The sequence below is a fragment of the Beta vulgaris genome, chromosome 5 (genome assembly GCF_026745355.1).
Source record: "Beta vulgaris subsp. vulgaris cultivar EL10 chromosome 5, EL10.2, whole genome shotgun sequence".
NCBI lineage: Eukaryota > Viridiplantae > Streptophyta > Magnoliopsida > Caryophyllales > Amaranthaceae > Beta > Beta vulgaris.
In genome coordinates this window covers 21,292,899-21,307,110 of record NC_079206.1, presented here as the reverse complement: position 1 = coordinate 21,307,110, position 14,212 = coordinate 21,292,899, and the positions used below count along the sequence as shown (strand labels likewise).

At 38.7% G+C, this 14,212-nt stretch overlaps 2 protein-coding genes, 1 non-coding gene and 1 pseudogene across 3 annotated transcripts; 1 reads left to right on the top strand and 3 right to left on the bottom strand.

The window, feature by feature from the left end:
* Positions 1 to 918: 918 nt before the first annotated feature.
* On the bottom strand, positions 919 to 2,241 carry LOC130591369 (uncharacterized). Its single transcript, XM_057394659.1, has 2 exons — positions 1,059 to 2,241; positions 919 to 943 (listed from the first exon to the last, which is right to left on the bottom strand). Exons 1-2 carry the CDS (start codon positions 2,195 to 2,197, stop codon positions 919 to 921), a joined length of 1,164 nt encoding a protein of 387 aa, XP_057250642.1. The 5' UTR covers positions 2,198 to 2,241.
* A 549-nt stretch (positions 2,242 to 2,790) lies between these two features.
* On the bottom strand, positions 2,791 to 8,496 carry LOC130591368 (uncharacterized; annotated as a pseudogene).
* An 83-nt stretch (positions 8,497 to 8,579) lies between these two features.
* On the bottom strand, positions 8,580 to 8,912 carry LOC125497837 (uncharacterized). Its single transcript, XM_048645536.1, has one exon. It carries the CDS (start codon positions 8,910 to 8,912, stop codon positions 8,580 to 8,582), a length of 333 nt encoding a protein of 110 aa, XP_048501493.1.
* A 1,333-nt stretch (positions 8,913 to 10,245) lies between these two features.
* LOC125498061 (small nucleolar RNA R71) lies at positions 10,246 to 10,352 on the top strand. The gene has a single exon (XR_007274827.1). It is a non-coding gene; the product is annotated as a small nucleolar RNA R71 (small nucleolar RNA).
* The last annotated feature ends 3,860 nt before the right edge of the window (positions 10,353 to 14,212 follow it).

The window sequence follows — 14,212 nt, the reverse complement described above, 5'->3', positions numbered from 1 at the left end:
AGGACGATTTGGGAGCGAAAAGGCCAAAATAGGCCAAAATAGGCCGGAATTGGCCTTTTCGTTCCCGAAATGCAACCAACAACAAATTAAAGCCTTAAAATCTACATACTAGTTACATTATACATCATATAATCATATTCAAGGAAAATTTGGGGTTAAATCACTCGATAAGGACGATTTGGGAGGGAAAAGGCCAAAATAGGCCAAAATTGGCCTTTTCGTTTTCGAAATGCAACCAACAACAAATTAAAGCCTAAAAATCAACGTAATAGTTACATTATACATCAAATAATCATGTTCAAAGAAAATTTGGTGTTAAATCACTCGATAAGGACGATTTGGGAGCGAAAAGGCCAAAATAGGCCGGAATTGGCCTTTTCGTTCCCGAAATGCAACCAACAACAAATTAAAGCCTAAAAATCTACATACTAGTTACATTATACATCATATAATCATGTTCAAAGAAAATTTGGGGTTAAATCACTCGATATTAACGATTTGGGAGCGAAAAGGCCAAAATAGGTCGGAAATGGCCTTTTCGTTCCCGAAATGCAACCAACAACAAATTAAAGCCTAAAAATCTACATACTAGTTACATTATACATCATATAATCATGTTCAAAGAAAATTTGGGGTTAAGTCACTTCATAAGTACATTTTGGGAGCGAAAAGGCCAAAATAGCTACAAATTGGAGAAATTACACAGACCTGAGTTTATGTCTCATGTTTTATTGAGCTTCCGTCTTTTCTTAGGATCCTCAAGTACATGTATCCCTTCCGTGTGATCTACACGCATATAGTTCTCCGACATATTTACATCATCTTCCACACGAATTTCAGGATAGGTAAAGGGGGGGAGGTCCTCAAATGCATCATATTCTTCCTGATTATCAACATCACCAATACCGAGGATACTCCTTATACCAAATACAACAATTGACCACTTATGATTAGCAGGATCAGTTACAAAAAATACTTGATTGACTTGTTATGCAATTACAAATGGCTCCTTAGTTTCACGTAGACGACTAAGGTCAACAAGAGTGAAACCGCAAGGATCATCGTTTCTTACACAACGTCGATTATTGTCAACCCACGTGCAACACAAGAGGCAAATATTAAAAGTACAGTAGTCCAGCTCCCATATTTCTTGTATTCGCCCATAATAGTTGCTTTCAGCATGTACAGGCGACTTATCTTTCGAGCTTGCATATTGTGTAGACGACGCCACAAGTGAAACACCACTATTTTGTTGCGATCTTGACTTTAGATCTTGACGTTCAGTCCAAAACGTATACCCATTAATATCATAACCCTCATAAGAGCGTACAGCTTCACGAGGACCAAATGCTAACCACTTGACTGTTTCAGGAACACTTTCATCCAAATCATTGAGTACTCGTTTATGAAACCAATCAATGAAAGTCTTGTTATGCATTTGCGTCAATGCCCTCACTCCTTTTCCAGGATTGCTAACACGTAATTCCTCCATATGTTCACTTAAATAAGGATGGACATCTGGTACGTGATGCAATACAAATAAGTGAGCTTGTTTACGCTTTTCTACGGAAGGTGTGATCAATTTTGAACCAATTGTACCCTTGCCCTCAAGTCTGCCCTCGTGTCGGGATGTCGGAAGTCCAACAGGATCAACACTAGCAAAATACTCAGCCACAAAATTACTGATCTCTTCACCCACAATCCCTTGAATTATACTACCTTCTGGTTGTGCAGGATTTCGAACTTTATCCTTCAAAGTTCCCATATATCTCTCAAAAGGATAGCACCACCTCAAAAACACTGGACCACACAGCTTAATTTCTCGAACTAGATGGACAATGAGATGGACCATAATGTCAAAGAATGCGGGGGGGAAATACATCTCAAATTTGCATAGAGTTTCAACTACTCTGGACTGCAAGGAATCGAGGGTCGACGGGTCTAGGACTTTGCTGCAGATTGAATGAAAAAATGAACACAGTTCTGTAATGGTGTGCCTCACATGCTTTGGAAGTATCCCACGAATTGCAATCGGTAAGAATACTTGCATCATGACATGACAATCGTGCGATTTCATACTCGATAACTTCAACTCACCATTTAAGGTAACAAAGCGCTTCATATTCGATGAGTAGCCAGTAGGGACCTTAATGCCATACAATGACTCGCAAAAAATCCGTTTCTCTGCACGCGACATCGTGTAGCAAGCTGGTGGCAAATAATTCTTCTCCGAATCCTCCACCTTTTTACTTTTCTGAGTTTCATCATTAACCCTTTCCTCCCCTCTTTTCTTCTTCCTTCCGTCCCTTTTCTGAGCCCACAACTCTGGTCGAACCCCTCTTTTTCCAAGTAAAGTCGTGACGCCTTAACATCTTTTGTCTTGCCCGGAATATTCATAAGTGTCGCGATAATAGCTTCACAAACATTCTTCTCTATGTGCATGACATCCAAACAATGTCTGACCTTTAGATCTTTCCAATATGGGAGTTTCCAAAAAATGGACTGTTTTTTCCATAATCCTGTAGGTCTATCAACCTCACTAGCAGGTTTACCAAAGACTGTTTCAATGCCCTTCACCTGATTATAAACTTCAGTACCAGTTAATGGTCTATGAGCAACTTCTTCTTCAACCGTCCCATCGAATGCCTTCTTCTTAAACCGATAGGGATGGTCGCGGCTGAGGAGCCTTCGTGTGCGCATATACACATGTTTGCAGCCCTTAAGGTGTGTAGATTTCATGTCATCTAAACAAATCGGGCAAGGTTGTTTTCCTTTAGTCTTATACCCAGATAAGTTCCCATAAGCTGGATAATCGTTCATAGTACAAAAAAGCATGGCACGCAGAGTGAACATCTCATTAGCATACGCATCAAATACTAACACTCCTTCGTTCCACATCTTCTGTAAATCTTCAACAAGCGGCTGAAGGTATACATCTATGTCATTTCCAGGTTGTTTGGGCCCCGATATAAGAAGCGACAACATCATGTACTTGCGTTTCATGCACAACCAAGGAGGCAAGTTGTTAAACCACTAAAACTACTGGCCATGTACTATGCTGCGAGCTGAGATTGCCAAAAGGGTTCATGCCATCCGTACATAATCCAAGCCTCAGATTCCTATCCTCATTACCAAATGACTTATGCACCCTGTCGATAGTTTTCCACTCAGGCGAATCAGCCGGATGCTTGAGCAGACCGTCTTTCTTCCTACGATCTGCATGCCACCTCAAATTCTTCGCATCTCCTTTAATTGAGAACATGCGCTTAAATCTAGGTATTATGGGTAGATACCACAACACCTTGGCTGGTGACCACCTCCAGCTCCTTCACGCTTGTACCTCGACAATCCACAACGTGGACACTCATGTAAATGCTCATACTCATTACGATAAAGCACACAATCGTTAGGACAAGCATGTATCCGCTCGTACTCTAAACCCAAAGGACACATCAGCTTCTTCGCATAATAGTACGACTTTGGCAGTTCATTTCCATCAGGGAGCATCTCAGCTAAAACTTCCAACAACGATGTGAAACTAGAGTCCGTCCAACCAGCGTTCGACTTAATGTTGAACAGTGTTACCACCGCGGAAAGTTTGGTGTACTTTGTACAACCTGGATACAACGGCTTTTCAGCAGCCTGAGACATAGACTCAAAAATACGAGGTCGTCTACACGACTGATCTTCAACCTCGTGTATCATCTCGTCTACCCGATCCCTATCATCATCTCCAAATTCATCATCCAAATTCTCATCCCCTAACTCATCATCATCCTTCTTTTTTCTTCACATACATCATTCTTTACTCCAGAGCTTCCCATATACATGTCCTGCTCACCATGCCAAATCCATATGTGGTATTGAGGCCTAAACCCACGGCGAAAGACATGCTCCCTAACCACATGTATACTACTAACCTTGCTCACATTTCTACAATCCAAACAAGGACAATAAAAGTCGACTGCTCCAGAGGATGTTTGATATTCTAATGCACTTCTACAGAATTCCGAGACCCCATTCACAAACTCAATCGATTCACGACTACCATACATCCAAGTACGATCCATCTCATTCAAGAAGACCACCTCTAATAATTAAACACAACATTCATTATAATGCATCAATCATTATTAAAGTACACACACTCACATATTCAAATCACACACGTATACAACAAGCTAAGATAGTCACATGTTCAATTGTATGCATGCAGTCAAAGGTCCTTATCACTCCAACCTAACCCATCCTTGGACGTCTAATCTCACTAGTGAATATATGCCAACTTTTCAATTCTAAGGAAAATCCGGCAGCATTTCCCTACAGTTCTCCAAGTACACAATGTAGATAATTGCTTATCTACATATGTACCCAGAGAACAATGTAGCGAAACGATAAGCCAAGATTTTCCTCAGAATTGAAAAGAAGACACACATTCACCACCTAAGTGAGATCAAACGTCCAAGAACAGTCCCAAACCGGGGACTATTCAAGACTTACTCCTAATGAGTAAGTCTTGAACGGGTATCTAGGCATATATGATGATGATTCAAACAACTAGTTATTTTCATATATATAGCTAAATCACATTGCGTTTTCATACAATCTCATATCAACAAATAATATATATATACATTATAAAAAATACTTATACATTCAATAAATTATCAACTTTGTCTACATGTTAAACTATCTATTAGTTACCTCTTAACACCAACGACGAGCAATGAAGAGAAAAGAGCTACTTGGGACTTTATTTGCCTTCCTTAGCCTCTTCTTCCTACAATTGACAAAACCCACATTGCACATTAATCATTTAATTCAATTAAGAAAAACAAAAGTAACTTAAAAACAAAATTAATTCATACCTAATTAACCACTCAATGGTGGAGAGAAATGAGAAGAGAAAGAAGAGAAAGGGTAATGGTGGAGAAGAGAAGAGAAGAGAAGAAATATGTGGCGCGCAATGTGGGTGGCGCGCAAGGTGGTGGCGGAACCACAATGTGGTGGAGAAGAAATGAGAAGAGAAGAAATGTTGTGGTGGAGAAGAAATGAGAAGAGAAGAAATGTTGTGGGCGGCAGTGGTGGAGAAGAAATGTTGTGGTGGTGGTGGTGGTAGTGGTGGTCGTGCAAAATGGGTGGTGGTGGTGTGTCGAATTAGGGCTTGCAAGGTGGTGGTGGTGTGTCGGTTTTTCGCACGAAAATGTTGAAGGGTGAAAGAAAGAGGGAAAGTGGGAAGGACTATAGGGCACGCATAGAAGATATCGAAAAAAAAAACAGCTAGTAGGGCTGCGCTAGTAGTAAAAACCGCAGCCCTACCTTGAGAAGGGCTGCGCTTTTTAAAAAGCGCAGCCCTTCCAATTGAAGGGCTGCTGAAGGGCTGCGCTTTTTTGAAAAAGCGCAGCCCTTCTTATTTGTAGGGCTGCGCCTTTTTACAAAAGCGCAACCCTTCAACAATAGGGCTGCGCTTTTATCAAAAGCGCAGCCCTTCTTGCGCAGCCCTTCTATTTTTTTCCCCTAGTGAATCATGAATTCTAAACAATTAAACATGAAATCTATGACTAATCTAGGGCAAAACATGATTAAGAGATAATTAATCTAATAGAAATAACAATTATGAGACTAAGAATGGAGAACTAATAAGAAAGAACAAGAACAACCATGGAATAAAAATTGAAACTTTGAAATTAAATTGAATAAGAAGAACCTTTGATGTTGTGGGGATCACATACTATGATCTAGGAATCTCAATTCTTTGAAAAAATTAATGGGTTTCCCTCTCTAATATGAACCCTAACAATACTCTCCAACCTCTAGAATAATAAAACATAAGTTAAACTAAAACAAAACTCGTTCTTGTAGATGCCTCGAAATTTGATTTCTTTTGCGGATACGAAAGGTGCAGACGCACCACGATAAGTTGCGGGTGCACCAAGAGAATGTGCGGGCGCACCAAACCTCCTGCTTGGAAACGGAATCAGTCGTCAAATAGTGCGAGCGCACCATAGTGAGGGGTGCGAGCGCACCATGCCTTCTAACATTTGGGCTTCAAAACTTCCGAATGGTGCGGGCGCGCCTCAGTAAGTGGTGCAAGTGCACCTTAGTAAGCGGTGCGGGCGCACCTCATTACTGGTGCGGGAGCACCAACTTTTCTATTCTGGTCAGACAGTTCAACTTAAAACACGCATAACTCTTTCGTTTTAGATTCAAATCAAGCTTATGACTAGTCGTCGGAACAATATCGAAACAAGCTTTCGCCTCCAACTGGAATTATCTTCATCGGATCTGTGGTTTTAATGGTATGTTCATTTGAAGTTCTATATTCAAGATTCCATTATGCAATATGCTCCTTTATGCGGGCGGAGATGGGGAATGGTGCAAGCGCACCATTTCTCAATGTGTGCTTATTTTTCATTGATATCTTTGCCAACTGTACAAATCGTAGCCATCTTAGTAGTTTCACCTATAATAAGAACATGGCAAAACAAGGTGAAAGCAAATGTACTAGAAATTCAGTCAAAAATGATTGAAAATCTAGCAAAATGTCACAATGATCAAGTATGATCAAGTGAATGAAATAGAAGGGGAAAGGGAGATGACAGTGGGAAGAAAGGGGAGAAAGAGGATCAAAATGAGCTAAAAGGAGTTCATAAAGTGCATTTGAAATACACATATAAAACTCCCCAAGCTTAACATTTTACTTGTCCTCAATTAAACCAATAATGAGAAAGAAGAAACAGAAGAGGAGAAAATGATGAAAAAGAAAAAAAATGCAACACACTAATCTAAATGCTCTATATGCAGCTCCAAATATGACATGCAAGCTAAATGATTTCATAACAAAATTTAGGAGACCAACCAAACACAAGAGGAAAGATGACTAGGAAGCACAAGAGTGACTCAAGAGATCCAATCCACCGATCAACCGAGTCTTCTAGAAAATTAGGCTTTCTAAGAGTGATTTCTCACTCCTCTCCACTTCCAAGTCCCGAGCTTGACTCCTCCCTTGGGATGCTCAACCATAATAGCTCGCCTCTACCACATTTTGATGACCCTCATCATGACTTACATAAAATCTCGCCCGTCACTACTAAATCGACCAAGTCCAATCTAGAAGTCAAAAGAGACTTTGTTATGGTTGTAACGGGTATAGGTTAAAGGTGTGGATGATAATTTAGGAATGTGGTGCAAAAAGGGTAAGAGGAGTACAAACTAGGGGTAAAAACTTCCGCAAGCTAGTCCTAACACCAATCTCAAATCAAAATCTCACACAACCTTAATTTTCACTTTGACTTTTTCACATTTTGAACTTTTTTTCATTTTTCTCATCAATTTGCTCTCTCTTTCTTTTCTTTCAATAGAATTCCAAATGAAACAATAAGAGCTTTCTTTCTTTCTTTTATTTCTTTTAGCTTTCCTTTCTCGTAATTTTTTTCAACTTTTGCAATCATACATGCACATTAACTTACTTTCAACCAAGACTTAGTATCAAAACAACTCAACTCAACACAAACTAGACATGCACTCCACTTTGGGAAAAGTTTGGCCATGACTTATTATGAGGGTTAAGCAAAAATATGATAGAAAGGCTCATATGGGTTTAAGAAGTGGATAATTATTCCGGTATTAAAGCTTTTTGGCTTTTAAGCTCCTATATCTAGCAAAAACAAATGCCCTTAATCATTCTTCTATAGGCTCGGTCTTCTGCAACCTTGGGGAGCTAAATGCAAGTCACAAGTTAGGCGATCAATGTTGAGGGTTGCAAATGAGTCTTAGGAGTTTCTTGGCCCTCCTTCGGGGTTCATCGCACAAGGGGCAAGGCAATCCAATCAACCAACTCGCCTAGTTTTAGAAAGACTCTACCAAAAGTTATCGTTCTCAAGGTTCACTTAAAGTCACAACAAGGCTTCTAAAACCATGAAGTCTAATATAGGGAAGGTCTTCCAATCAAGTTAGTAACACTTTTAGGAGCATATCATGCCTGCAACCAAACTAATCTAAATGCATAAAAAAAGTAAGAAAAGAAAAAGAAAATCTTTTTATTATTTTTTTTCAAACCTAACATGTAAATACAGTAATATGAACCTAATTAACATACAGATATAGTAATATAAACCTAATTACAAAGAGGAGGAAGAAAATTTTGTGATAGAGCGAATACATGCTAACTCCCCCAAACTTAATACATACTCCATCCCGGGAGTTGACAAGCAAAGAGAAAGTAGAGGAGGAGGTAAGGGGTTTGAACTCTACCTTGGGAGGAGGCTTAGAACTCTCCTCTTTATCAGTGGATGTAGTAGGAAACTCAAATGCTTCTACATGTACCTCCTCAACGGTAGTGCTATCAGGAATCATGGAGAATTCATTCACCTCTTCTATGTCCAAGTTCGAGGCATCGGTAATATAAGCATATAACCTGTCCCGGATGTAGACCACTTTATCAAAATCATCCATTTCACCCTCTACTAGATTGACCCGACAAACTTCCTCTATCATGGGTTTCTGAAAATTCTTTGAGAACTCGAACACAACCCTCTCATTGGCTACCTCGGCCGTGATTGTATCATTTTTACAGTTTATCACGGCCCCCATGTCGTAAGAGCTTCCCTCCCAAGAATGAGAGGAGTCTCTGGATCTTCCTTCATATCCATTACTACAAAATCGCATGGCACAAACACATGCCCAACTTGTATTGGTACATCCTCCAACTCACTATGTGGCACTCTCGCAGTTCGATCCACCAATTGAATAGTCTTCCGTTTAGGATGAAGAGGAAATTTTAGGTGCTTAGTTATGGATACAGGCATCAAAATCACACTTGCTCCTAAATCGGCCAACACTCCTTTAGGCTCCAAGTCACCTATCTTCACCGGCAAGGTGAAGCTTCCGGGGTCTCTTTGCTTCTTGGGCATGGCACATTGCACTAGAGCACTTACTTGGTATGGCTAGGTGATGAGCTCATCTTCTAGTTTCCTTTTGTTGGAGAGGATTTCCTTGAAAAACTTAGCATAAGTCGGCATTTGAGACATTGCCTTAAGGAAAGGAATGTTGATTTGAAGTCCTTTTATTACATTAAGGAACTTGGAGAACTTATCACTCAATTTCTTGTCCACCAATATGTGAGGGTATGGAACCGGTGGCACATAAGTCTTAGTTGGTGAAGATGATGTCCATGGAGTCTTATCACCAACTTCAACTTGTGGCTCATCTCTTTCAACAATCTCTTCTTTCTCGCCTTCCTCAACTTCATTTTCTTTCTCAACAACCTCAACTTCTTCTTCCTTTCTAGCTCCCCATTAGGAATCTTAGACCCTTATAGCTTGTACCCGACCTCAAATGAATGGCTTTGGCTTGATGGAGGTTGGGGTTAGGGATGCGTGGTTTGGAAGTTGATTTGTGGGAGTATAGAGGTTTTTCTCGGCTACTTGGGCGATTTGGATTTCAAGCATTTTGTTATGGGCTTGTAGTTCTTGAAAACTTTGCTCATGATTTTGGAGAATTTGGTTCATGGATTGGAGTTGTTGGAGAATTTGGAGAGAGGTTGGGTCAAAAGATGAAATGGGTTCGGGATTTTGTTTGGGGAATGAAGGACTAAAGGGAGGTTTTTGGGTATTGGCTCTTTGATGTGGATCTTGGTAAACGTTAGACCCTTGTGAGGATGAACCACCTTGATTATAATTTTGGTTATACCCTTGCACATACCCTTGGTGTTGAGCTTGGTTGTACCCTTGTTGAGGTTGATTCCATCCTTGTTGAGGTTGGTTAAAGCCTTGGGTGTAGTTTTGTTGAGTTTTTTTTTCCAACCCCCTTGTTGATTGCTTCTATACACTTGGTTCCCTTGATAACCATCTCCTCTAGAGTTTATCGCCTCCCCATGCTCCGAATGGATACCTCCATAATAAGAAGTATCATGGTTAGTACCACCACAAATATCACAAGAAAAATAATTTACTTGTGAAGGATTAAATGGTGCGAGATTGATCTTTGAGAGCTATCTTCTTGCCAAGTTGATCCATCTTAGCTTGAATTTGATACATGAGATCTAATTCAAACTTCCCACTCTTCTTAGGTTGAGCACCTCTTCGTCGTCCACCCCATGAATACTTCGTAATCACTTCCTCAATAATGGACTCAAGTTGACCTTCAAGGATCTTAGAAAGTTGACCTCCCGCTTCAGCATCAAGGTTGGCACGTGATATAAGATCAAGACCATCATAGAAAAATCGCATGATGAGGTTTTTGTTGAACTCATGGTCAGGGCATGAACGGATCATCTCCTTGAACCGCTCCCAAGCTTCCGCAAGTGTCTCATTGTTCTCTTGCTCAAATGAGGAGATCTTCCTCCTTATGTGTGTTGTCTGCCACTCAGGGAAGTATTTCTTCAGAAAGGCCATCGTGACTTCTTCCCATGTAGTGAGGGAATTAGCAGGTAAGCTCTTGAGCCATAATTTTTTCTGTTCCGGTAAGAGAAGACCGGAATAGATACATCTTGATGTAGTCTGGAGAGACGTCATTTGTGGTTATCATGACATAGATCTCAAGAAACCTATTAAGATGGTTAAGAGGATCCCCATCCGACCCCCCACAAAATTTTTCTGCTTTCACCATCCGAGTATACTAAGGATGAATGCTGAAAATTGTAGTAGTGGCAGGGAGTCGAATACCACCTTGAAGAACATAGGAATCGGGATTTTCGAAATTCCTAAAGAGTTATGGATTTGCTTCACCCATTTCTAATTCAAGTACACTTGTTTTACTTGAGACTGGTGAAGATGGCTCAAAACATAAAGACAAATCTTCCAATTTTTTCCGAAGCTTTCGCAAAGTACGGTCAATTTCAGGATCCAGAGGCAAAGTGGGTGAACCGTGAGCTCTTCTTCTCATGTAACACAACAAAGCTAAGTAGAGCATTAGCAAATAACAACCACAATGAAAAAGAAAATAAAAGAAAAATCAACTAAGCAAAGCTAAACTAAAATAAACTTCAATTAATAGCAAAATTTCCCCGGCAACGGCGTCATTTTAATAAGAGGTTTTTAGTGTGTCGTTAAAGCACTAAAAATCACTTTTTAAACAATATTTATAAAACCAACAAACAATTACTTAGAACGTAGTTAAGGCAAGTCTAGGGTCGATCCACAGGGAAAATGGGATTAATTGAAGTCTATCAAGTTTAAACTACTTAATTGAAGGGTTTTTGGGGTGTTTAGAATGATTTGGTAACAATTACTAACTAATATCAAAGAACTATCAAGTAAAGCGAGTTAAAATATCAAATAGGAAGCCACTAGAGTTAAGGTTACTAGTATGAAAATGGTTGGACAATGATCATTAATGCGATTGTGAAGCAAAGGAGACGATTATGCAAGGTTTAGTTTTCCTCTAAAATACTCGAGTCCTCTCTCGAATGGTCCTCAAGAACCACTAGTGGAAAAGCCCATCTGATGCGGCCAAAATTGGGCTTTCTGATGCGGTTTTGGTCCGCATTAGATGGGCCCGCAGCAGCTAACCAAAAAAAGTGATGCAGTTAAAAACCGCATCAGTATAGTAAGAATCTGGTGCGGTGTTCAAGAATGACCGCATCAGATTGTGTGGTTTCCGAAAAATAAAAATAAAAGTTACAGCAGCAGCAGTGAAACAAACAACAACAGATTTATAACATAAATGCAACAATGAATCAAAACAAATCCAACAAATGAAATTCATAACGCCAATAAATTTATACAAACGAATCTAGACAAATATATTAAAAGGTGTGCGAAAACAAGAAACGGTGTCACGTGGCGCTCTCCCTAGGGAGTTTTAGTTCATATAATCCATGTACAATAAAAACAATTAAGAAATTGCAGAGTATAGGGTTTGATCTTGAAACCTCAAGTACATATACTAAAGTTTTAACCACTAGGCTAAGTTGTTTATTATCATAAAATATTATATTAATAAATGAACTTTTTCCTAACCGAGGAATAGCCCAGGTCTAATAACTAGTTTAAACTAAAAAATAGCATACTAAAATTACAAAATATAACACAAATTAAAGTTAAGAATGAATTTCAATGATAAAATACTTCAATTACAACGAAAATGAAACATAAATGAACTAAATTAAGAAACATAAATTATATAAATTACATAAACGAAAATAGATTAAAAACGAAAATGGAAGTGGTACGGAAATCTAAAACTAAGCTAATTAGAAACGAAAATAAGAAAGTGGTAACAAAATGAAAATTAAAAACGAAAAAAATAAACCCAACCCTAGCTCTAGCGACGTTTCTTGGCAATACTTTGGTCTAAAAATTAAGTTGATTCTTGGGGATGATAAAAGATGTCAAAATTCGATTTAAGAACATTTGAATTCAAAATACCAAGCATAAATGTGATCAATATCTATCCTAAGGTCTCAAAACACCAAGATGAATGCATAAACTTCTTTAGAACATCACAATCACATTAACAAAACATTTAAATCCTAATCCATATTTTCACCCTAACCCTAGATAAGAAACTACTCACTAATCATGAATTCTAAGCAATTAAACATGAAATCTATGACTAATCTAGGGCTAAACATGATTAAGAGATAACTAATATAGTAGAAATAACAATTATGAGACTATAATGGAAGAACAGGAACAACCATGAAAAGATGGAATAAAAACAAAAACTTTAAAATTAAATTGAATAAAAAGTACCTTCGATGGATCACAAATTATGATCTTGGAATCTCATATCCTTGACAAAATTAATGTATGTGTTTATCTCTCTAATATGAACCCTAACCATACTCTCCAAGATCTAGAATCATAAGTTAAACTAAAACAAAACTCGTTCTTTTAGATTCCCCGAAATTCGATTTCTTCTGCGGATACGAAAGGTGTAGGTGCACCAAGAGAAGGTGCGGGCACACCAAGATAAGGTGCGGGCGCACCAAACCGCTTGCCTCAAAAATGAATCAGTCGTCAAATGGTGCGAGCGCACCGTTGTGAGGGGTGCTGGAGAACCAAGGTGGTGCAGGCGCATCACATGGTTGGTGCATTCGCAACATGCCTTCTGACATTTGGGCTTCAAAACTTCCGGATGGTGGGGGCGCACCTCATTATTGATGTGGGCGCACCAAAGTTTCCTTTCTAGTCGGACATGTCAACTTAAAACACAGATAACACTTTCGTTTTAGATCCATATCAAGCTTATGACTAGTCGTTGGAAAGCTATCGAAACAAACTTTCACCTCCAACTGGAATTATCTTCAGTCGATATGTGGTTTGAAAGTTATGTCCATTTAAAATTCTTTATTTAAGATTCTATTGTGCAATGTGCTCCTTTGTGCGAGCCGACATGGGGAATGGTGCAAGCTTACCATTTCTCAATGTGTGCTTTGTTTTCATTGCTACCTTTGCCAACTCTACAAATTGTAGCTATTTTAGTATTTTCACCTACATTAAGAACATGGCAAAACAAGGTGAAAGCAAATGTACTAGAAATTCGGTTAAAAATGACTGAAAATCTAGCAAAATGCCACTATGATCAAGCATGATTAAGTGAATGAAATCAAAGGGGAAAGGGAAAAGAAAGAGGGAAGAAACGGGAGAACGAGGATCAAAATGAGCTAAAAGGAGTCCTTAAGTGCATTTGAAACGCACTTATAAATGTTCCATGTCATCATTGAACTATTTTATGTCATTTATAAAACTCTTTCATCTCATTATTGGTATGCTTTATATCATTTTGGAACCGTTATATGTCATTTTAAATTTATTTCATGTTATTTACTAACCTATTTTATGTCATTATTGGTACGTTTCATATTATTTAGGAACTTATATCATAATTAGTATGTTTTAAATTTACATAATTTTGATTTTTGTTCCATCTCTTTCTAAATCCACTCTTACTCCCTCTGCCCATATCTAGCATCCGCGCCTTAGGCTATTTATATGGTGGTCCGATCTTATCCACATCTGAAAAAATCGGAAATCTGATCTAATTATTTGAGTTTCTAGTATTTTTGATTGGATACTTTTTAAGATTTTTTTATTTTTGAATATCCAAAGCATTCGGTTTTCACTAAATTTTAAAATTTCATTAAAGAAGATATCAATTGAAAATATTAATTCTTAAATCCCTAAACAAAACTTTGGGACTCTTTCCTCTTCTCACTTGTCTCTCATTCTCTCTGACTTTCAATCCTCTTCTCTCTCACCAACCGATG